We start from the raw sequence: 24,631 nt of genomic DNA, 5'->3' as shown, positions 1-24,631 counted from the left end.
AAGAACATTGCAAACAGAAATTGTATGTGTTCATTATAAAGCCTTCTTATAACTTTTTATGTAATACGACGAATATCAAAAATACCATCGTTAAAAAAATATTACCGCAAAAAATGCGCCGAAGTTTTGATATGTATTCATCTACATTATTTTTTTTATAATGGGTTTTATTGTAAAGACAATATTCCCCACGTGGTACTGGCGTGATATTTTTGTATAATTAACCCTATTACTTACTATAACCCTATTCGTTATAAATGTGTTCGAATTTAATCACATGATCACATACAGTATAGTCCCGATAATTCGTAACCCATTAATCAATAATATGTTGAGCTCTTGCCTTTACGAATCATCGAGATTTATAAGTGGTACATAATTATAAGGTTACCAAATTAAATCGTTACAATATTTAAACTTTCTAATCGAACTCATTAATAACTCATCAACTATAACTCTTTTCGACATTTTTTATTTTAATATTTTTTCTTAATAATAATACACTTTGCAATTATAAAATACCAACTCTTCTTCTATCCCACACAATCTCTTCCTTTAAGCGAATAAATTCCTCTGTTCCTTTTTATTTTGCTCTAAGATATCTGCCAATAATTTATTACAGTTTGTATATTTTATTTTATATTTCATTACTATTATTATTATTTGTTAAATGTTCGTTTATAATTATGTATGCCTTTCTGATATCATGTTTTTGGATGAACCTTTTTTGTAAATAAAGAGCAGCTAAATGCAACAACAAAATTATATTTATTTTTATTTTGCACGCTTTTGTTTTATTTTCTTTCCCTATAACATATTTTTGTTTTGGTTTATATTTTTTTGGCTTTTGTTGTTTATTCTCTAAACCACACATGTTTATGGTTTTGTCTTCGGGAAGCTTTTGTTTTCTATTTTTCTTTTATTTGTTCATATAATAACCGATTTATTTTGCATGGAAACATGGCTAATGTACATACATATGTAAGTGTTTCTCTTTTCTTTTTCGTTCACATTTTATTTTAAAATATTTCCTTTCAAGCTATTATTTTAGTCTCTACTTGCTAGATTGTGAATGGTCAAAATTTATTGAAAAATTAACATTTTCTACGTTAGATGTTCTAGGAGGGCTAAAATCCAAATCAGAAAAAAATAGACTAAAACCCATTGCCGCTCCGTGCGATTTCAGATTGGTGGAAATCTACAACCAAGACACTACTTTCTGAGATATGGGTCTCGAAATGACACAATATTTAGGGGCCACACACTCCTTCATACATCTCTAACACTGAAGTATTTAGTAGGTATTGTTAAAATACAATAATTTTATTCTGTGTAAACTGTGTTGATTAGCTCTGTCAGAGGAAAAATTAGGGCTTCTGTTTATCGGATTTGTGATGAAAACTGTTTCGACTCCATTTGCCATAAATCGAAATCATATAATTATAATTTGGATGATTGTTTTCCTGAAATTATGATTGAATTAGGAATTTTAAAAATATTGCTTTAAAAAGACATCAAATTCATTGCGGATCAGTGCGATTTGGAAATCTGGACCCAAGCAAATCACTTTTTCTGTATAAAAAATAAAAATTCCCAACTTTTGGTTTAGCACTCATATGAGTGACCTAGTGAAGCTTTAATTATGGTATCACAGTGGTTGGAATGACTTCTCTCCAAATATAGTCAACAGTTTTCCATCATTGTACTGTACTCTACCCCACCTTCTGAATATGCCGGTTGCATATAATTTCTCCCTAATTGGACTTTAAATATTAAAAAGAAAAAAAAAACATTTTAACTTTAGGAACGATATCTTACTTTTTCCTACTCCAACGAACAATTGCTATTTCGTTCGAATTGCGTTTTGGTATAGCCACTACATGACGATAATGGTCGATTTTATATATTTAAGGGGTTGTGGCAATTTATTGATCACGAAAAATGACATTTTTTATGAAATTTTTAAAAGAAATCTACCAAAATTTTTCGGAAGATTTTTTTTTTCATCTGATATATCACACCTTCAGCTACTTTTGACATTTTTTTTTTTTTTTGGAAAATATTGCACAGTTTTCCGACAAATATCCACCTACGAAACGCTGTTTGTACTAAAGCAGTTTGCGGTGCCCTCTGTAGCTGGAAAACGAATAAACCGATCCGCATATGTTTTTGTGGGATCATTAGAACCTAATAATCTTGTACTTAGGCGAAGCGGTATTAAAAATATCAATTTAAAAAAAATGTGAACTGTCAAAATCAAAATTTCGATTTCTACCAAAAAAATTATAGTTTTGTTGCCATAAATCCGTCAAAAAATTTTTTTAAAGAAAATCTCTCGCTTAAGTACAAGTTTTTTATTATGTATAATAATCCCACAAAACCATATGAAGATCGAATCATCTGCTTTCGAGCTACAGTGGGCATCGCATTTTGAGAAAACCGCGTTTCAAACTTCGATGTTACATACAAATCACAATGAATTTCCTCTTTCAAACGCTCATATCTCAGCTAAATTTTTGCAACATACTCTATTCTATCTGTACTTTAAAATGAGCCAATAAAAAATTTTTAAGCCAAATTTTCTTACGAAATTATTGGCAAATATATACATATTCATAGTGATAAGAAAGACTTCTACGCCAAAGCATGTGGATATATATGTAGTTCCACGTTTTGGTGTAACGGTACTATCCGATTTCAGGTATTTTGAAGTTTTTCTTTCTATATTTTCTGGCCGATACAGCTATTTTGAGATGTAGGACACGAAGTTTCGCCCGTCCGTCTGTCTGGCTGGAACGAACGATAACTCTCAAACAGATTAACCGATTCAGTTCAAAATTTGGTTCTCGCAATATTTAGTCCAAACTTAGATCAAGTTCGAAGATGGGTCATATTGCTCCACTCTCTCGCATTATAACTCTCGAATGGAGTAGCCGATTTGGCCCATACTTTGCACAGGCATAGATCATGTTGGAATATGCCACATATCTGTCCACTCCTTCGGATACTTCCCAAATAAATTTTCGGAAAAGTGCAGTTTAAGGCCGGCTTTCAAATCCAAACTTTCAATATCTAAATGTTTTTGCGACTCTCAAATAAATTTCGAATATGGTGCTTATCGGTCCATCTATCCCACAACAGTTCAAAGATATTCGTAAAATTGTAAGCGCGATATCTCTTGAACAGGGCAACCCTTTTGTCCAAACTTTGGATCTCGTAATATTTTTTCCGAAATGTTCGAAATGGGTCATACCGGTCCACTTCTTAGGGTAATTCCCTCAAAAAAAGTTAAACAAATTTGTTTTAGTGCACTTTAAGGTCTGCTCGTGGATCCTTTGGAATATTTTACTGAAGCTACAACTTGTGGGCCTGTTTACAGCATTATTAAATTTGTCGTGGACAAGTACATGCTTCCTTACATAATGGTCCAAGATGTCTAAATTATTTATTTATTTAATTTGTTTATTCCTACACAACAAGATATGGATCTTATAAATTACAGTGAAGGAATTGGTAATTATTTATAATATCCAACTTACACTAATACAAATTTTACATTTTAATGCAGTTAATACATATAAGACAAAAAGAAAAGAAAAAATAGAAAGTTAACAAAATTGGAAAATGGAATATTGTTTACATATAAAATTTAATGTGTTTACATTTCAGTGACCGTTTCAATATGTTTAAAATATTTAAAAAGACTTGTTTTAAAAGTACTGGAGTTGCTGATGCCTTGTAATTCGAAGGGAAGAGCGTTCCATAGGCGTATAGAGCCAATAAAGAATTGCCACTCTGAAACAAGACTCCGACGTTTTAATGGTTTAAGTTGTTTTCCTCTGTCGGATCTGCTAAATATAAGTCTTTGATATAGGTATTTTGGGGTTTGCTTATAAATAAGCTTGTGTAGAAAAAGTAACGATTTAGTTTTTAAGAGGGAACTGAAACTTATCCCGTATACATTGACTTACTCAAGTGACTGTTGGGTCCGCACGGTGTGCCTTAACCAAATTTTAATCGAAGGTGCTTACACCTGGGAAGTTTTTGCAGATTCTGAAACTACAATGCTCATAGATGAGAAATATCAAGAAACAAAAAAAATCGCCGGAGGGATTTTCAAATAAATCGCGATTTAAGTTAACATTTTTAGGGGTTCTATAGGTTTTCACGATTTTGCTTGGAAACCGCGAGTCCTATGTGAATGGGCCTAAAGAAAATGTTGTAGATGTAAAAATTCTTCACAAGATTGACCTTTATAATATTTTCGTAGGTTTTACCGTTTTTGAGATATAGAAGTTCAAATTGAGACAATGCACTGGCTGTATCGCCTCCTTATAAGACAATATCATGCTCAGTGCTCCTTAACTAACTTTTGATGAAAACCGCTTACACACGGGAAGATTTCGCGGATTCTGAAACAGCAATGTTCATAGATAAGAAAAATAAAAGAAAAATAAAAGGACGAATTTTTAAATAAATCGCGATCAAAATTCACAATTTTAGGGTTTTTTAGGTTTTCACGATTTTGCTTGGTAACCGCAAGTCCTATCGAAATGAGTCTAAGGAAAATGTTGTAGCTGTGAAAATTCTCTACAAGACTGACCTTTAGGTTTTTTCGTAGGTTTTACCATTTTTGAGATATAGAGGTTCAGTTGAAAATTTTAGGTTTTTATCTTAAGTCTTCAAGATTTTGCTTGGAAACCGCAAGTCATATCAAAATCGGATTAAAGAAAATGTTGAAGCTATGAAAATTCTCTACAAGATTGGATGATTTATTTCTTCCCAGGTTGTGCCATTTTCAAGATATATAAGTTAAATTTGGGAAATTGCAGTAATGACATTGTTTTATAAGTAGCCGATAGAGTCAGTGCATTGTCTCAATTTGAACTTCTATATCTCAAAAACGATAAAACCTACGATAATATCATAAAGATCAATCTTGTGGAGAATGCTTACAGCTACAACATTTTCTTTAGGCCCATTTACATAGGACTCGCGGTTTCTAAGCAAAATCGTGAAAACCTAAAGAACTCCTAAAAATGTGAACTTAAATCGCGATTTATTTGAAAATCCCTTCGGCGATTTTTTTGTTTCTTGATATTTCCCATCTTTGAGCATTGTAGTTTCAGAATCTGCAAAAACTTCCCAGGTGTAAGCACCTTCCATTTAAAATTAGTTAAGGCGCACCGTGTGCGATATCTATCGAAAGGAATGACTCCCAAAATAAGATCCACTTTTAAAATGGCCTGACTATGTCGGTACATTCCTTTAGGTGCCGCCTCCGCTATATTTTGACGTATATCATATATTGTAGTCCGAAATTCAATCTTTAGTGGGATAGCATTTCCAAAGACTAAAATGTTCTACAAAAAGATTTGACTTCAGACATGCAATCTAAAACGAAGCTACAATAACGCCGAGCAGAGATATAAAGCTGTTTTCGAGCTTTATAGGGAGACAATCCATAAATTCATCACACCATAACTCAGAAACTTGACCTATGGCGAACTAAACTTGGATGCGACTAAAACTTTAAAGATGTGAGACGATGCGGTTCGAACTCATCTTGTTTTTGCCATTATTTGCGGTTATTAAGCAGAAAAAAGTCTTACAAGCATGATATTTTAAAACAAAGAACAATGACTGGTAACGCTATGTGGAGGCTTTGGCCAAAAGTTGGTTAATATGTATCACATTTCTTTCTTTATAAGCAGGTATTGCAAACCCTGAGTTCCCTTTTAAAGCCTTTTCAGTTTGAAAAGTTGGTTAATAACAGTAAAATAGCTTATATAGAAAGGAAAGTATATAGCCTTTCCTATACCACATTGAACATTTTTCGCGGAATTCCTGGTACAATATACAATAAAATACTTCAAATCGGAATGATTCGTTATATGGTGACTGCCTTCATTTTATTTATTTATTTATTTATTTTTTGATCCTTTAAAGCCTCTGGGACCTTTTGATTAAAATTTCAGTTCTATATAATATCTAGAAGTACATATTTTTGTCGCACCTTCCCACGTAAGTACCACCACTGTGTGTTGTTGGGAGCTAAAACAAAACATGGACCAAATGAAGAAAAAATTGTTGTAAGGTGTCTTTAAACCCCCCAGAGATACCAAATTACAACTAATTGGGTTGGAAATAAGAAGAAGGAAATAATAAGTACGACTTGTCAAAAAATTAGTTTTTAAGCTAAAAACAAAACAATACCTAATGCAGAAAAAATGTTAAGTTGGCCTTTGAAATACATTTCAAAGCAATCATTGGTCCTATTTTTATATTTAAATTGAAGGGAAAACTTAAGATGTTATCATTCTAAGAAAAATATATTTAAATATTTGTATCAGTTCAAAATGTACAGACTCTTGACAATACATAAGGATTCTGAATCAGCCTGTGGCCTTAAGAAGGGAGTTCCATGTTATTTAGCTTCAAACAAGAAAGGGAATGCAGGAAAAACCCGTTTTCTAAATTTGTGTAATTTACAGCTTTCTATAGATTCTCATATTATAAATACGATATTTGTTTGGTTCTTAACAATGTCTGCAATGTTTCTCTCACCAAATTATCTAATATTCTACCTACGTAATACCTATTATTTCGTTTACGTAATTATAATTTTGACCATTCACTCTCTGTAAGCACGAGTATATAAGGGAGTACCACCAAACCCATACATATGGTTGTATATGTTTTCTTTATGAATTATTTTATGTTTTGTTATGCTACTGTTCTTGTTGGGGTTATAATGGAATAAATCTTTTTAAAAATGGTTATTATACAATTTTCTTTATCCGTTTATATTCCAACTATTTTGTTATTCTTTTCTTTTTCTCGAAATCTCTACAAAAATTGCAGGATATTTTGCGTGAGAAACAACAACACATTGAGCAACTGATGATCGAACGCGATTTGGATCGTGAGGATTCACAAAATCAAGCATTGCAGTACCAGAAGAACATTAATGAGGTAAATATATTCAGTGATATAACATATCCACCACCAACAACAACATCATCTTCGTCTTTGATGGTAATACGGCGTCCGTTCGGTGTGCTCTCATCGAAACAATCGCCAGCACCGATTTCGAAAAGTACAGCATTGGTCGAACGTTCGCCATCACGTTCCTTGACCTCATCACCGGTGGCAACGAAAAAGAAAGTTTGGTTTTGCGACAAAGAGAGACTCTATTTTCCACGTGGCATTTCAACGAAACGCTTAATATAAGATTGTTTGTTGTTTCAACTTGTTTTGTTGTTTTTTTAGTTATTTGTTTGTTTTGTTGTAATTCTTTCTGTCTGTTATTGCGTTCTAATTTTCAAAAGCGACTTTGATCTATTTTTGCATGATGTAAAGTGACTGAAAACCACTGGAAAATCATTCAATTAAGATCGATGCTGCGCCAAACAAACACCACACCCAACTTGCACCCATTCTGGGTGTTCTTTTTTCTGTCACTGATATTATTCACCTACTACATACAATAAATAGATGAGACATTTTCATCATATACATGCACATTTACACAGCAAATAACTTGAAGGCATGAAGAGTTTCAGTTTTTTACAGTGGAGCTTAAAACATTTCAGATTATATTTTTACTTCGAAAATGAAAGGGATCGCTGAATTGAGTAACCAAGTAGTTGTAATTACAAATATTAAGAGCAGTGACGTTCGTGTAATTAATGTTGATCTGTAATATTTTTTATTAACTCACCTGCACAGCATTTGCTGTATTTTATTTGTTGTTTGTTTAAATTTTTTCTTACAAAAAACTCACTAAGCTTTCTGCTGATAGGTCAACTGGAATTTACCCTCAACCTAAAATAGAATTGGCAAATTAAAAATAGGTACAAATGTCAGTTCATTTATTATTCGCACACGGTCCTAGTAACGGAAAAGTCAGATGTAGAGTTGGGTAAATCTAGTTCCAAATCGTTCCAAATAGTTCCGTCATCGATACAATATTAGTTTTTCTGTCCTTCTAAATACTTCCCAGACCGATTTTTATTTTCGTTGCTAATTTACCGAAAATACAGGGAAATAATTAAATTTATTGCCTCTTAAAAATTTCAACTTACCAACTGTTGTCGGTAATTCTGTCGTTAACTAGGTACAGAATCGCAATACTGACCTTTTTAAAAGAATGTAGAAATATATTTTAATTGGCATTATACACTCTTCTAAGAAAATATGAAAAGATAAATATACATGTTTAAATACAAAATTGCACTACTCACTGGTAAGACCAGTGGGTCTTCGAAGGACTCATTCTGCACACACATTCATATTCATGTATGTATGTAAATGTTTTCTGTACACAAGTTTTCCTCATTACAAACGATAAATTCGTTATCTTTACTTTTTCATTTACTAATTCGTTGACAAATGATGCTAACATACACACACAAACAAAAACACATTATTAACATAATTGTTAATTGCATGTTATTTTAATATATGATAATTGTTTGTTTGTAATTGCATCAATGAGGAGGCAAATTTTGTTCGAATAAAGAGAAATGTTTTCATTCGAAATTGTCACAAAGAAAAAATGTATTTTATTTTTATTTTGCAAGGGACTTTTTTCATTTTTCGGTTTAATTTCTGCAATATTTATTTATAACCAAAATATTTCAGATGCCACTCCAGAGCGTTTTATTACATGACGACTCATTTCACAAACCGCTACAGAAAATGTAATACAATGGCAAACCACAGTCATGTGGTTGCGAATGATCTCAAAATTTTTAAATTTGTACCTTTTATTATTGCCGAAGGAGAACTTGGGTTATGCAAGACAAATAATCACTGCTTTAAAATTATTTAAAGGAGATCGTAAAACCGATAAAAATTGTTTCAATCTGTGTCTAAAAATAAATATTTTTTGGTATAATACAAATTGTATGTAAACTTTTAAAACATCAGTATTTAGGTTCTACTTACACAAAGTTTTAATTTACAATAGAATTGAAAGAAATTAAGAGAATGTTGTTTATATCGTTCATTTAGCTCCACTCGTTCATTTAACTCATCTCGTTAATGTAGCTCTTCTAGTTTATTAGGTTGAACGAGTGAGATATGCAATTGTGGAGAAAAATGAACGATGAAAACAAAAGTAGTAAATACCTGGGGAGTCTGTCGTAGAGTTTTTAATTTTTATTAATTATAAATAATATATTATTTTCAAAAAATAAATATTAATTGGAAAGATAGGATATAGGAATTATTTATTTTCTTATCTTTAAGACTGATAAAAATACTTTTGATGAGAAGAGAAAGCATAAACGATATTCACACAAGAAAATCATGGACAGAAAAATAATATTGAACAAAAATGAGTTAACGAACGAAACGCCCTAGATCCTTTTGGTGAACGAAATGAAAAAGATCGATACGCTCAATGTACGAAATTGCCCAACACTAACTACAATACTTTTTTAAAATACTAGTTGTGAAGAAGTCATGGACTCGGTTTGTTTGTCGGCAGCCATAACACTGCGTATTTAATACTTGTTATACAGATACATTGGATTGGATAAGATTTGGAACATCTTATTTGCTTGTGAGAGAGAACATAAAAACAATTCAATGTGAAATTTTTAGTGGTGGATTGGAAAAGCAGTAGAAAGATTCATTGAAAGGAGCACAGGAATTAGATTAGTCGATATAGTTCACTATAGTTAATTAGTCCACTGAACTAAAATCTATGAGCGACTAGACTGGATCAACGAAGGAACGAATAACGAACGAACAATTGCCAATTTAGTTCAGCATGTCATTCACGTACGAGTATTTATAATTTAATGAAATATTTGAGATTTGAGGCCTTGATGACAAACGGTGAAAATTTTAATTTACTTTGGAAGAGTAAGTTGTAGTTCTTGTTTATACAAAAAACAAACATTGTTCCACAACATCCCATACGGGACAAGGGAGACTTCTCTCATATCAATGAGTGCACCCCGATTCATATTAAGCTCAATGATATGGGACCTACTGTTTATCGCCGAGTCCGAACGGCGTGTCTAAAGACACCACTTGTAGAGAAGTTTTACAAGGCTGAAATACTCAGGAAATGTCGCCAACATTACTGAGGGGTATTTTGCCACCGTTGAAAAATGTTTGATGTTGCCTGGCCGGGGAATCGAACCACCGACCTTCTGCGTGCAAGGCGGGCGTGCATACCATTGCACCACGGTGGCACCCAGTTCTTGTTCTTGTTTATAACAAGAAGAAAAAAAAGGAACACATTAAAGTGAATTTGATAGTTTATAAATTGTACATTAATTTCAACAACAATTTAAAATATATGCCCGAGGCAAAAAATATATATGGGGATTTCTGAGTGAAATCGAACACTTTTTTAAAAGTTGGTTTTTGAGTTCCTTTATTTTTCGCTGTGTTGATGCTGCTCCTCAGCTAAACATTTCAGTATATTTTCAGATGTTTTTTGACAAACGGTTCCGGAGATATCGCGCCTAGAAAAATTAAACTACTACATATTAAACTACGATTAATTACATAAATTTTAAGGATTCGAATAATTCTTATTTTTCCAAACTTGTTAAACTTTGTCAATAAATTGTTTCCTTTATATCGGTGTGAAAAATTTTTTATTTTATTTTGTTTTAATAATTGATAAAAATTGATTTTAAATATTAAATCGCGAAAATTGCATCCAAGCCTACTGTGCAACATTTGTTCTATTTTTTATTAGATCGCTGATAAAAAAGCAAAATATACCAAAGAAGATTTTTTCTATTTGGACAAATATTAAAGAAGTTATGAGTATTTCTTTCCATATAGTTTTTACTGAATTCGACTTTTTCAAGTCGCGAAAGGCCGGTAGTAAAAAAAATCTGAAAATATGCTGAAATATTTTGCTGAGGAGCAGAATCAACACAGCAAAAAGAAAACAAAGGAAATCGGAAACAACTTTTTGAAAAAGTGTCCAATTTCACTCAGAAATCGCTATATATTTTAGTAATACTGCTATGTATGTACATTAGGGTTATGACTTTTTTACCTTTTTTCTCAAAATGATTTCCTGTAGCAGAAATGAACGAACTTTTCTCTATTAATGACTAAAATAACGTTTATTCTATTTAATTATTAAAAAGGTCACGCAAAAAAAAATTTGAAAAAAAAATTAAATGATTTTTTTAATTATTTCCTGTTGCACGAATGCAATACTATTATTGACTATAATTACTTTTATTCCATTTAAATACTGAAAATGGTCCCACTCAAACCGCTTATAATTGATATGATATATGAAATAATGATAAATTTAGTGAGAAACTAAAGATTATGACATTTTGAATATGTCGTATGGCTCTAAAGCTTGTTTTCAATTATTAATCTGCTTATAGTGCTGTTTGTAAAAACAGTTCATATAGAAACATGTTCAAATGACTTTGTGCGTGATCTTTTTATCGAATCACCTTATAATTAATGTTTTATCTAATCTTAGATAAAAACTCATCAAAATATGACACAAGGATACGCGGTTGTAAAAAAGTCATAACCCTAATGTGCATATATGTATGTTATGAAATGTGAAAAATATCTTAATTAATTAACAATTTCTATAGGGAACATTTAAACATACACATCTAAAAAGTTACTTATCACTTCTTTGTTGTCAAAACCAAATTTTCTTTCTTTGTTCGCTGCCCTCTCCCCCACATGAATTGGTTTCACTTCTTTTATTTGTTACATCTCTTTAGAAATTACTTAGCGATGCCGATCGTTGGGTGAGACTTATTGCACGCCGTAGTTTCCGTTTGGCTGATTTACGACGAGAGTTCCGTGGCTGGACTGGCAACCATGAGAAGCACTGTATCCTTCATAGTGTACTGTCTCCTTTACGTATTAAGTAAAAAAGTTTCCTCACAGAAGATCTATGAAGAAGATATTAAAAAAAGCGAATAAATGCTTGTCCTCTTTCTCCTACTATACGGTGGACACGGTTTTTTGTCCAATCGCGCGCATATCAAAGAGAATAGTAATTGTCCTACAAATCACGTTCACACACACAACTAATAATGAAAAGTGCTGAAGTAGACCAATCTGTACCTCTTGATTTTTTCTACGCCTAGTGCTCAAACAAGTACGACGATGACAACAAAAGGAGATCTTCACATGGCTGGAGATTTATCCAAACTTTCCACACTTTTTCCACAAACCAAAAATCACCAAAAATACAAATTCCTCGACCACTCGACGAAATGAATAAAATCGGAAAAACACCCGACGCCGTTTTTCCCTCCCTCTCTCTTATTTGGAAATTTTTAATTTTTTCTTTTTTTCAGAAAGAATTTAAATTAAGACCATCTGTTTATTTTATTCATTATTACTTTTTTTATTTTGTTACTATCCGCCCGGCTATGCCACTATCATCGGTCGGATGGAGACCCATCTTCCTTTATCGATAAAAAAAACATTTATGCACACCCCACGATATAAGCGAATTTTATTGCTTTTGTTATAAAAACTACATATTAGATATAAACTATTTTTTATATTTGTATTTGTAAATGCTATTAAATATTACCAACCATTGTATGTATGTATTTGTATCAATAATATTAAACAAGGAAACAACAAAAATAAATATAATCGCTATGAGAAAAAAATTTAAGTTGCTGTTTTTTGTAGTTTTATTTATCTGTTGTTATTAATCCCTTCTACTTCATCTTCTTCTCTTTCATCTTCCGCATGCGAATATTTATTGGACTCTTGGGGGCTCAGTTGAAAACACGAATAGCTTTATTGGAACGACAATTAACGGAAGAACGTAAAAAAGCGGAAGATCTACAGTTCTCGATTGATGAAGCCACCTTCTGTGGCGATGAATTAAATGTAAGGGAAATCTCTATTTATTTGTTGCTTAAAATTCGTTTGGTACACTGATATTCTTCGTATTTCAATATTCTCTTAGTGTGAATAGTCAAAAGAAAATTAAAATATAAAAAAACAATAACTTTAAACAAATTGGAAATTTTAATCATTTTTCTAAGTAAAATTATTAAAATAAAAAAAAATTGATTAATGCGATATATTTGACTTTTTATACCCCGTTTATATATAACCGGATTTAACAAACCGACTGGGTTTTAAATGTCAATTCCATTGCTTATATTTCAAACAAATCCTTATAAAGAAGGTTAAAGCTCTAATATAAACAGCATATTAGTTTGGATTTTGTTTATGTTCAAAGAGGATTGTTCATTATTTTAACAAAATGTGTTGTATTTTAACAAAATAATGTGGCAGGTAAAAATGTAATGGCTTCTATTTGAGGAATATATTAACATCTATGCAAATACATTTAATGACAAATGGACAATTTTTAATTAATTTTTCGTTAGAGTCGAGCTTAATGACCAATGTCTTTTGCAAGTGGAAAAGGAAAGCCGAAGATTGGAACCCACACAACCACCACTATGCGACATGTATCGCCTTTGGTAGAGGCTCATCAGACATCGGCTGTGGAGCGGCTTCGCTATCATCTAACTTTTCCTCTTTCAAATTCTAACTTTTCCTCTTTTAATTTTTTTAACAACGCTGAATATTTGTTCATTCATTGTACGGCTTCCATGACAAACGCTTAGCGTAGTTATTGAAAGTTATGAGTTTGGCTCTGAACGCTAACACGCCGTTACAACACTTTTTTCATGTGTTTTTCAAAGTCATGGGTTGGTTCAAACCCCAGACTGGCTCAAGCTGATTTTTTTATATCGACAAAATTGATCATAATATTAAGCTGTGGTGTATTAAAGAGGTTTATTAACCCACTTAGCGCCGAGATTTTTTTGCGTGAAAACTTAAAATTTTATATGAAAATGATATTTTTGAGGCTTTTTAAGCATTTTTTAATAAATATTTTTTTTCTAAAACGTATAGTTTTCCTGTAAAGGTCCTTCATTTAAAAATGTCGAAAACTTGGAAGGGTTATATCTGTGTATTCGTACATGACAATCCCTTGGTTTTTGATGAAGAAAATACTCTTACTGTATTTCTAACAAATCCCTGACTTTATATGAATGTAACATTTATGATTAAATTTTTAACGCATATTTAAATATTTTGCTTCAGCTGATGGCCTTTGTCGCTAATGCTGTATCTTGTATATTAGTCTTATATTTACTATAAGCCTAATTATAAATAAATAAATACATTTTTTTCATCAAAAGTCGAAAATTACAAAAAAAATCAATTTTTCTGAATTGCTTGCGTTTTAGGCTGATTGCGTGAAAATTCATGGACCAAATGAAGCTTTATAAGCGTGGGATGATAGATAACAGACAATACTATAACAAAATGCAAAAAATCACACAAAAATACGTGAAAATAATTCGGGTATTACGTCAATTTTTGCAACCATTTTTTGTGGCGTTTAAACGGCCAGTGGCCTTAAGTGGGTTAAGATTAGAATTAAGAAATAAGAAAGTATCAGTCGACCGTGCCGATTATTAATGCTGGAAATATTTTTTTGTAATGTATACCCTTTATTATTTCACAACACAATTTTACTTTAATATTGATTGATGAGTCTGAAATCAGTTCTAATAAATTTGAAGAAAAAAAATTCTACCTAAGCACAAATTTCTCAAAAATCTGGCCATAAATCGAAAAAAAAAAACAAATGTATCAATTTACACTAAATAGTGTCAAATATTGTTTACAGGATATTAACGGATATGGAAAAATATATGTAGGTCATGATAGCTCAACTAATTCAATTAAATAAAATAAACGTTTCTTGTTTAGTAAGGTGGTAAAAAAGCAGGTCAAAGTGGCCCTATTTGGAAATTTGTTCTCAATATTTAAGTTGTTTATTAAAATATTATAATATTCTAAATAAACATCGGTTTTTAAATATTTGTTGTAATTGTAATGAAAGGTATGAGAAACGAATTTAAAATGTGGCAATTTAAGGACTGACTGTGTCGTCCTTCCACCTTCTTAAAATGTATATCTTATATTCGTGATGAAGCTATAGCTATCGATATGTTGCCTTCTAACTCAAACACTCGCTTTCCAATAAGACCAAAGCTCCGTTATGTATAACATCTGGTATTCCCATTGATTTGTAACGTTTGTAAGTTTTAACCCTCTTCTCCGAAATTCAATAAAATATATAGCCTATTTTCACCATTGGACATCTCTGTACATTATCTGAAAATGATATGGAAATCGGTTCAGAAGTTTTGGAGATAAAACATATTTAAAAAGGCATGGACGGGTCCCAAATAAGTACCTAGGGTGGGGGACACAACCACCATTGCAAATTCATTTTCAAACCGATGCGTTCGCAAGATTTACAAAAATAGCGTTTTTAAAAAATAGTTTCTTGTGGAGGTACCCCTCCGAAATTCAACGAAATATACTGCATATTTTCACAAGGGGTCATCCCTGTAGATTCTCTGAAATTTTCAAGAAAATCGGTTAAGCAGTTTTGGGTATATAACATATTTAAAAAGTGGGCGTGGTCAGGTCATCAGTACCTAGGGTCGGAGACACAACCGCCATTGCCTCGCAAATTAATTTTCTCTCAGTTATGCTAAAATAGCATTTTTTAAAAATTGGACATATAGGTGTTGCAGATATATACGTATTTTCGTTGATTCAGAATGTCAGAATATAGTATAGGGTAACTAACTGACGTTTGGGGAAAAATTAGAGTTTTGATATATAAAGCAATGGTGTGCACGGCCATCCACTGGTGGTTTCTGTAAAATACTCTTAATTTAATTAATTCAACAACACTTGGGCGTTTAAGTATTTTTTGTAATAATTCTTTAATAATTCATTTGTAGCACGATTTTAGGTAACATTAGTGCTTAAAAATGTTTAAATATGTAATGAAACAACAAGAAAAATTAAATATTAATTCTCCCTTAAATTTTCTCTTTTCCTATTTTGCTCACCATTGATATAAAGTCAAAATTGATGGCGAACAAATTTGTAGAATATTTTGATCTGATACGATCACATTTTATAGGAGAAGGGACCAAAAATACCCATTTAATGACCGTTTGAGGGTTAACAAACGACCCGAAAAACATAAGAGCCCAAGGTTATGCCTAAATCTATTCACTTTAAGAGTTTTGGCCAGGTTTTTCGTAAAATTGGTCACTGTGCTATGTACAATAGGGATATAACTTTTTGCACTTTTTTGCAAATATCAAAAATACCACCACATAGCCGTGTAGAGCATGCAAAACAATTATGAAAAAAGGTGTAATTTTTTCTCTATCGCGAAAAAAGTTTCCGCACCAAATGCATTGAAGTTCAGTAATGCATTTTTTAATTTTAGCTGTTATGACAACATATTTGCTTTTAACTAAAATTTTTATTTTTTTGTAATCTAATTTAAAATCATTATCAAAGCGTTCTGGACCAATTTGTTCTCAATTCGCGCCATTTCGGAGCATTTTAGGAATTTTTGACACTATTGCAATTTTTGTTTTTTCTTTATAAACTCGTGAATTTTATGTTTATATTTATTGTACCTATCGGACAAGAGAATATGGTGTCATTTGCAACAAATTCGCGAAAGTTACAGACAGTTTTTATGACTTTGCCTGTGAAAATTGTATTTTTTTCTATGAATATTTATTCAAACAAAGCAAATTTAAAATTATAATTAGAAAAAATATCAAAAGGGTTTTAGTATTTACAGTCGGCGCGGAAACTTTTTTCACCGAATCGATCATAGAAACGCGTTTTCATTATTAGGACAAAATTCCCCAAGTGGTACTGGTGTTGTATTTTTGTAAAAAAACATATCCGATACTCACAGGCAAAGTCAACAAAAACAGCCTGTAACTTTCGCGACTTCGTTGCAAATGACCCCATATTCTTTTGTCCGGTAGGTACAAAAAATATAAACATAAAACTCACGAGTTTATAAAGAAAAAACAAAAATTGCAATAGTGTCAAAAATTCCTAAAATGCTCCGAAATGGCGCGAATTGAGAACAAATTGGTCCAGAACGCTTTGATAATGATTTTAAATTAGATTACAAAAAAATAAAAATTTTAGTTAAAAGCAAATATGTTGTCATAACAGCTAAAATTAAAAAATGCATTACTGAACTTCAATGCATTTGGTGCGGAAACTTTTTTCGCGATAGAGAAAAATTGACGCCGTATTTCATAATAGTTTTCCATGCTCTACACGGCTATGTGGTGGTATTTTTTTGGTTATAGCCCTAATGTACAAACCTTCCATCTCTATTTTTACCATGTTGTCTTTAATTATTAAATTAAATCTTATTAATCGAAAGATCCCTGCAGATACGAAACAGCAATTTATTGTGGCATTAATCTCTTTGAACGTGACCTTTCTGGGGTCACCTCAGATGTACACAACACATTCTTGGTTCTATCCATAGCCGTCAGCGTCAAAGATGTCGTTATCAAAACAGTCTGCTTGGACGATTGCCGTGATGACAATGCCGTCGAAACTATCGTCACATTTGATCAAAGATGCCTCAAAACAGGTTTAACCTGTTGTGGAAGTTTTCGGGTAGCAAGCTTTAATCATAACAAGCGTGGGTTATTGTTGTACAAGTTTGTTTCCCAATGAAACTGCTACATTTCCATTACCGTGATCCCCACAATCTCTTTCTGTAATGGAGTCGATGAAGCTGACTAAAGTCTACAAGTGAACATTTCCTGAAGTTTCCGCATATGGTTGAGGCTCGACTTAATCTTCCGGAGAATATTTTCTTATCAACTGCAAAAACAGGCAACCCTTCAATATACCATTTTATTGTTCTTTTCCTGTAATTTTTCATTTTTTGACAGCGCCTATGGACTTCCATGTCTTCGGTGGATATATTATAGTATAGAGTAGTATATATTATAGTATAGATATGCGGCGCCAGTGTGTTCAGCAAATATATCCACAACAGGATGCTCTTGTTGTAATACTTGCTCGGGTGTTAGCGTGTGGGTTTTCATATTCATCATATGTTGGATAGGAATCCCCACAACATGGCATGTAAGGAGGGATCTTTATGACCTCGAAAGGGGGCATGAAGAACTTCAGCTGTCACCACTAACCAGAGTAGTTTTGGCCGTCTATATTTATATAGAGTAAGGATTGATGACACCTTGCAAAACATCTGCCCAGCAGGAACACCTTTTCAAATGCCCTGCCAAACATACTCAGCTATCTCGAATAGCTTTGTGGTTACAACCCATAGAGTCAACCACGTTCTTAGACCTGGGAACATACAATCAATTGTATTATATGATGTTACAACATTAACCAAAGGACTTTCCTGACTAATGAATAAACTTCTCTCTTCCGGAAACCTACTAAAATTCTATTGATTTCACAAACAAATGTCCAAAATTAACGGTAGAAAAATGTGACTTAAGACTAAATACCAAGCGAAGACTAAATACCAAATTTCAGTTATTCTGGTCGAATAATGTGGCTAAGAAATCGAAAATAGGCGGATACCGTTCTATGGGCTAAGACGTGGACCCATTCCGACAAATTTCGGACGGAAAGTGCTATACCCCAAAGAAGACTAAATTTAAGCCAAACTTAAGCCATTTCGAAGGGATACTGAGGCCACAACCTTCCAAAAACCTAAAATCGGGAGATACTTTTCTAAGGGGGCTCTATGAAGAGGTAAACCTATACCGACAAATTTCATGTGGAAAGTTTTGTACTCCCAACAAAGATTAAATGCAAAATTTCAGCCATTTTGGTTCGATATTGAGGCATCCATTTCGGTTTAAATACCAACATTTTGAGGGACTAGTCTATGGGAGCTATGTCAAGACGTGGACCTCTACTGACAAATTTCAGGTGGAAAGTTTTATACTCCCAACGATTATGATGGCTAAATGAAAAGGTAGACATATACTTATAATTCTCTTCTGGAATATTTTGTACCCCGTCAAAGACTAAATACCTAATTTCATCCAGTTCGATTCGATAGTGACGCTGAAACCTTCAAAGTACCGAAAATCCATAGGACGGTCCCTTCCGATTTTCGGTACTTTGAAGGTTTCAGGGCTATATGAAGACGTGTACCTAAATATTTCTAGTGGGAATTTTTATACTCCCAACGAAGACTAAATTCAAATTTAAGCCATTTAGGTTGGATATTGAGGCCACCCTTCTATGGTGGCGATATGAAAACGTGGAGCTATACTGATAATTCTCTTTTGCAATATTTTGTGCCCCGTCGAAGACTAAATACCAAATTCCATCCATTTCGGTTTCATAATGACGCTAAAACCTTCAAAATACCGAAAATCGGGAGGGACCGTTCTATGGGGGCTATATGAAAACGTTGAACTATACCTATAATTCCCTTCTGAAGTATACTGTACCCCCGACGAAGACTTAATACCAAATTTCATCTAATTCGGTTCGATAACCACCCTGAAACCTTCAAAATACCGAAAATGGGGAGGGAACGATCCATGGGGACTATATGAAGACAAACTTCAGCCATTTCGGTTGGATATTGAAGCTACAACCTTCAAAATAGCAAAATCGGGAGGTACCGTTCTATGGGGGCTATGTCAAGTGGATAGATTAGCCTATTTTCACTACCAAACTTCAACAGACGGACGGACATGGTTATATCGACTTAGAAATTAATGCTAATCAAGAATATATGTATATTGGAGTGACCCAAAAAACCTTTTTTATGTCCTATTCCCCCCCCCCCCCCCCACACTTTTTTCCAATTGACCCAAAACCCTTATATAATAAATTTTATGGCGATCGGTTAAAGTTAACCCCTACCAACCTAGCAATCCTTGTTTCCATAGTAATATGTATGGGGCCAAAGATGTATTTTCACAAAAATTGTCTAAACTTCGCATTTATGGTTAAATCGATGAAAATTTTTTACCAGTTCATTGCTGTAGCCAAAAAACGAATCCTACAAAAAATTGTGAAAATCGGATCAGATTTCGGTATAGGGCCCATCGGCATATCGGAGCTATACCACAATCCGATCCGATTTTCGCAAATTTTTGTAGAATTCGTTTATAGCCACAACAATGACCTGATAAAGTGCTTTCATCGATCGGACCATAATTGTGGCATTTAGAGAATTTTCGTGAAAATTCTTACAAATTACTATGGAAACAAAGATCGCTAGGTTAGTACGGGTTAACCTGAACCGATCGCCATAAAATTTCATACTTAGGCTTTTTGGATGAAATGGAAAAAATTTGGGGGGGGGGGTAGGAAATCAAAAAATAATGTTTTTTTTCGGTCACTCTAATATAAATACTTTATAGGGTCTCCGACGAATATTTCGATGTGTGGTGGACGGTATAAAAATATACTATGGTATTATATAATTATAAGGTACAAAAATAGATTTTTAGAAAATCATTACGATGCCCATACCAAAGCACTATATTTTTTAATTATTTGAAATAAAAGACTATGTATGTATAAACAAAACCTTCTACTCTTTGTCCATATCTACATTAGGCAATTTTCCTTGGGGCAATTGTCAGTTTGATGGAGAGAGAGGTAAGGCATATGGTAACCCTTTGCCTCTCAACACTCTCTCTCCGACAAAATCACAATTACCACAAGGAAAATTGCCTAATGTAGATATGGCTTTGTAGTCTCATGACTAGATATCGGATTTTGCATATTTGCATATTTTTTAATAATAAAGATACAAAGATTCTTATTGAACCAAAATTCGTTTCAAAGAAATCTAAATTCAATGGCAGGGTCATATTTTGTATTTATTTTGCATATGCACAAAATATGCAAAATATGAAAAAAAATTGCAGAATATGCAAAATATGCAAACAGTTTTTGGCCGAAAATCGTCATAAAAGTCGTAAAATTGACAATTAAAGTTGAAAAAAATCATCAAAGCAACTTCAAAGTTTCCTAAATTAAGAATATTTGCCGTTTAACGTCGCTTTTTTAGCAGAATATTATTACCACAGTGTGGATTTTTATTATTAACCTATTAAAAAATATAAAATTTGTTAAATTGTCAAATATTTTATGTAAAATTAAATATTTTCTTTGTCGTAATTTGTTGCATTAGTCTGGTTTAACTTAAAGTGAAAACATCGATGTCGGATTTTTTATGCCGCACTTCCCTAAAGTGTTTAGTTCGGTTAGATTTTAAGATTGTTAAAGCTTGAACACAGTTGGAATATGTTAACACATGCCACTGGGGCCTCGTAATTATGAAAATCTCGATTTTTGGCTATTTGACGACTTCTGCCACCCATATCTTTGAAACGGTTAAAGTTATTTGCTCGTGTTATGCATTAAATTAAATGCCATACTATTCTTACTAATTCTTGCCGAAAAAACAAAATACGTAAGTAGTACTGAATTCAAGATAATAAAGCTAATGTCCTGAAAACGCCTTAGGTTGAAAATTGAGTCTATAGTGAAAAAACCCTTATTACAGTGTTTTATTTAACTTGTTTTGGTGTCTGTTTAGTTCAAATCTAGTAACTTATTTTCCACACAGTTGTAGTTGACCAATCGAACTAAAACTTGGCACACTTTTCAGACTTGGATGACAATACATGAATATGAAACCAAAACCAATATGGATCCATTTTTTCTTAGAGCCCCCATATAGAGGTACCACCCGATTTAAAGTATTTTAAGGATTCTGTTTTAATTTTTAGGCCGAATTGGCTATAACTTAGCATTTGGGGTTCCCAAAAGAACAGAAACTTCCTCACCAAAAATGTTGGACTCAGGTCAAGGTTTTGGTATAGCCCCTATATAACGGTACAGCACGATTTCAGCTATTTTAAAGTTTTTATCTACATTTTCGGCCTAAATAGGCCATAATTTTGTTATGATGTTCTCAGTGGTCAAAAAATTTAAATGATGAAAAGTTAAAAATAAAAAATAGTTAAAAAAATAAGTTACAGTGTTTTGTTTATAAATGCACTTAAAACTAGAAAATAATTTTTAATGATAAAATCTTTTTCTAGTTTTAAGTGCTTTTATAAATAAAACATTGTAACTTAATTTTTTATTATTTTTTATTTCTACCCATATTGTCAATTTTTGGGAATGAAAACAAATATCTTTTACATTTTGTTCATATTTAAATTTATTTAAGGGACTGACATAATGTGATTTTGGAGCCATCTGGGTAAAGATGACTACTTGGTGATGAACTCGACTCTTTGCTCTGCTATGTCGCTCACAAGTTGTTTACCATCCTTTACCCTTCCTGGTAATTGATGTTCTGTGGTCAAGTTGCAGGATCTTTTTCAAGAAATTCGGAGTTAATGCTTAATCTCTTGAACAACAAGTAAGTATCCCCTGTAATTACGTCTGGTAGACTTTTTCTGGTAATTTCGGCAGTTGTTCTTTTGTTAGTTCGGTTTTTTCCATTTTCTTCTGCTTGCTTTGTTATGATATTTGTCGCATTTAGCTCTTTACGGTGGTTTGAACTATCAGATCAAACAATGTCAGGCCAACAAGCTCAGGACTAAGATACCACAGATGATTTATCATTTTGTTATTTCATTTTTCTGATATTTGTTTCGTATTTCAATAAATCTTCAATGCGGTTTAGGTTTTATTTTGGACCAAAAAATATTCCTTAATTTCGTTTTCACTATTTTTTTTATTAAACTCAATCTTTAATCCTTTTCAAGCTGTTGATTATGTTTACCCAAAGACGAAAGACGAAAACACAAAGTGCTTCTACGACCTCTTGTTCTTGGGAAGTCAGCTGGGAAGTAGTTTTAAAACATTCTCTTCTACATCGAACTTGGATTTGTCAATCGCAAACTATTTTTATAGAAATCGCGTGAATATGTTTGGATGATGTTCGGATGTACTGCCAAACTTGCAGTCAAAAATTCCTCTCAACAATACTTCTAATAAGTCTGTACGCAGGTACAGAAGCTCTCGACCTAACATCTGCTCAAGCTGGTAAGACCCCATTATTCTAGGCATTCGTACTCTGCTAAGTCTTGTTTCTCCCCTGAGCTACTGTCAGTTTCAGGAACGCCCAAGAGTTGTTCTTTACCCCCATACCAGATGATACCAGAACAGCAAGCCGTTCTTTCTGCACTGTTTTGGGAATACCTGGTAATAGTTTTCCATACCAGTGCACGCAAATAGCCTTGCTTTGGGGTATCTTAACCCTTCCTTGAAGTTGTTGCGAGTATTTTTCACGGTTTATTCTCCGGAATAAACGGATAAAGTTTCCAAAATTCTTATATTTGTAGGGGTCCTCTCCGAGAGCTTCTACTGTAGATAAAATGATACGACTAACGTTCCTATAGGACACTATAAAGGGGTCCAGCAGCAATGACAATTTTATGGTTAGGAGTTCTTGTTGAAGCCGCGCTTGATTATTTTCGGGACAGATGGTTCTTTAAATTCTACGAAGCGTTTAGCATCAAAAGAAGATGTAGACCTCATTGAAAATCTATTGAAATACGAAAACATAGACAGAAAAAGGAAATAACAAAATGATAAATCACATGTGGTATCTTCATAAAAAAGTCACATTAACTCCGACTTGAGCTCACCACATATTACAACCAAGTAGTCGGCTGTACTAAGTAGTCGGCTGTACCCAGATAGGCTCCATTTTCGCCCTAAGGCGTACGTATTCACGTTAATCGAGACACTGGCTTTCTATGTCGAATTCAGTAATACTTACGCATTTTGTTTTTGAAAATAAAATTAACAGAATGACCCTTAAGTTAATGCATAATATGGGCAGTAGGCCGGGGCGATTTGTATGGAAGCAAAAAAGTGTTATCGGGCGCTTGGAGATTCTGATTTTTGGCATTGTACTGAGCAAAAAAGTCAACTAGACCATATGTCTACGGTGAAAATCGAGCCTCCGGATTTTGACTTGAAGTTTTTTTCAAGGATTTTGGATATTTTGGCATATAACAACCAAACCACTGAGATTTTCGATCCAACACAAAGACAACAATTGTAGCCAAGACAATAATAAAGAACTCTCTAGTACATCGCAAAAGCATTGGAACGCTCCTTCAGGTAGTTATGACCTCGAGAAGGTGCACATTTTTCGGAAAATATCGATAAACGACACTGTGCTACAAAATGGAACTCAAAGTCAGTGGGTGGAAAATTTCTTTTGGAGATGAAAGCCCTTGGTGAGTGTACTGAGAACCCAAAAGGAAATTTTCACCATAGGTCAAGTTTCCGAGATATTGGATGATTAATGGTTTAATTTTTGCCCCTTAATTTGTGATCAAATAGCTTTATATCTCTCTAAAGCGTTACTGTAGCTTCATTTTGACATTACATGTCTTCAATCAAATCGAATGGTGAATCTTTTTGTAGAATATTTCATCCCTCTAACTCAATTCCTTTCATGTCCTTTTCGTCCTTTAATTTTTGAACCGTAGTAAAAGTACCACAAGGCGAGATTTTACAGCATCCAAATATTCTACAAAAATGTTGTTCAGAAGATTTAGGTACGGTTCTCATTGATGACTAATCGATATTTCCCCGTTTTCATGGTTCTTTTTGACATTTTATCGGTTTTTGTTCAGAAAACTATGTTTTGTTTTTATGTATATTCGTTATTGGTCTGTGGTGCTTCTGAAATACTTATCATAAATAGCTC

General features: G+C 33.0%; 1 protein-coding gene across 50 annotated transcripts in view; it reads left to right on the top strand.

The window, feature by feature from the left end:
- CLIP-190 (Cytoplasmic linker protein 190) overlaps window positions 1-24,631 on the top strand; it is a 181,236-nt gene that overhangs the window by 133,437 nt on the left and 23,168 nt on the right. For 25 of the 50 annotated variants that reach the window (XM_073968963.1, XM_073968951.1, XM_073968961.1 and 22 more), the window contains 2 exons: window positions 6,865-6,975; window positions 12,763-12,873. In XM_073968963.1, coding sequence (XP_073825064.1) covers window positions 6,865-6,975; window positions 12,763-12,873 — 222 coding nt within the window. Of the gene's footprint in view, window positions 1-6,864; window positions 8,199-11,738; window positions 12,648-12,762; window positions 12,874-24,631 lie in introns of those variants that run through there. The other 25 variants (XM_073968978.1, XM_073968977.1, XM_073968973.1 and 22 more) reach the window with 2 other exon arrangements.

This window comes from Musca autumnalis, unplaced genomic scaffold (genome assembly GCF_047663935.1).
Source record: "Musca autumnalis isolate F117 unplaced genomic scaffold, ASM4766393v1 scaffold_2, whole genome shotgun sequence".
Classification (NCBI taxonomy): Eukaryota; Metazoa; Arthropoda; class Insecta; order Diptera; family Muscidae; genus Musca; species Musca autumnalis.
Note: the sequence above shows the minus strand (reverse complement) of the source record. Positions and strands in the feature narration are given on the sequence as shown.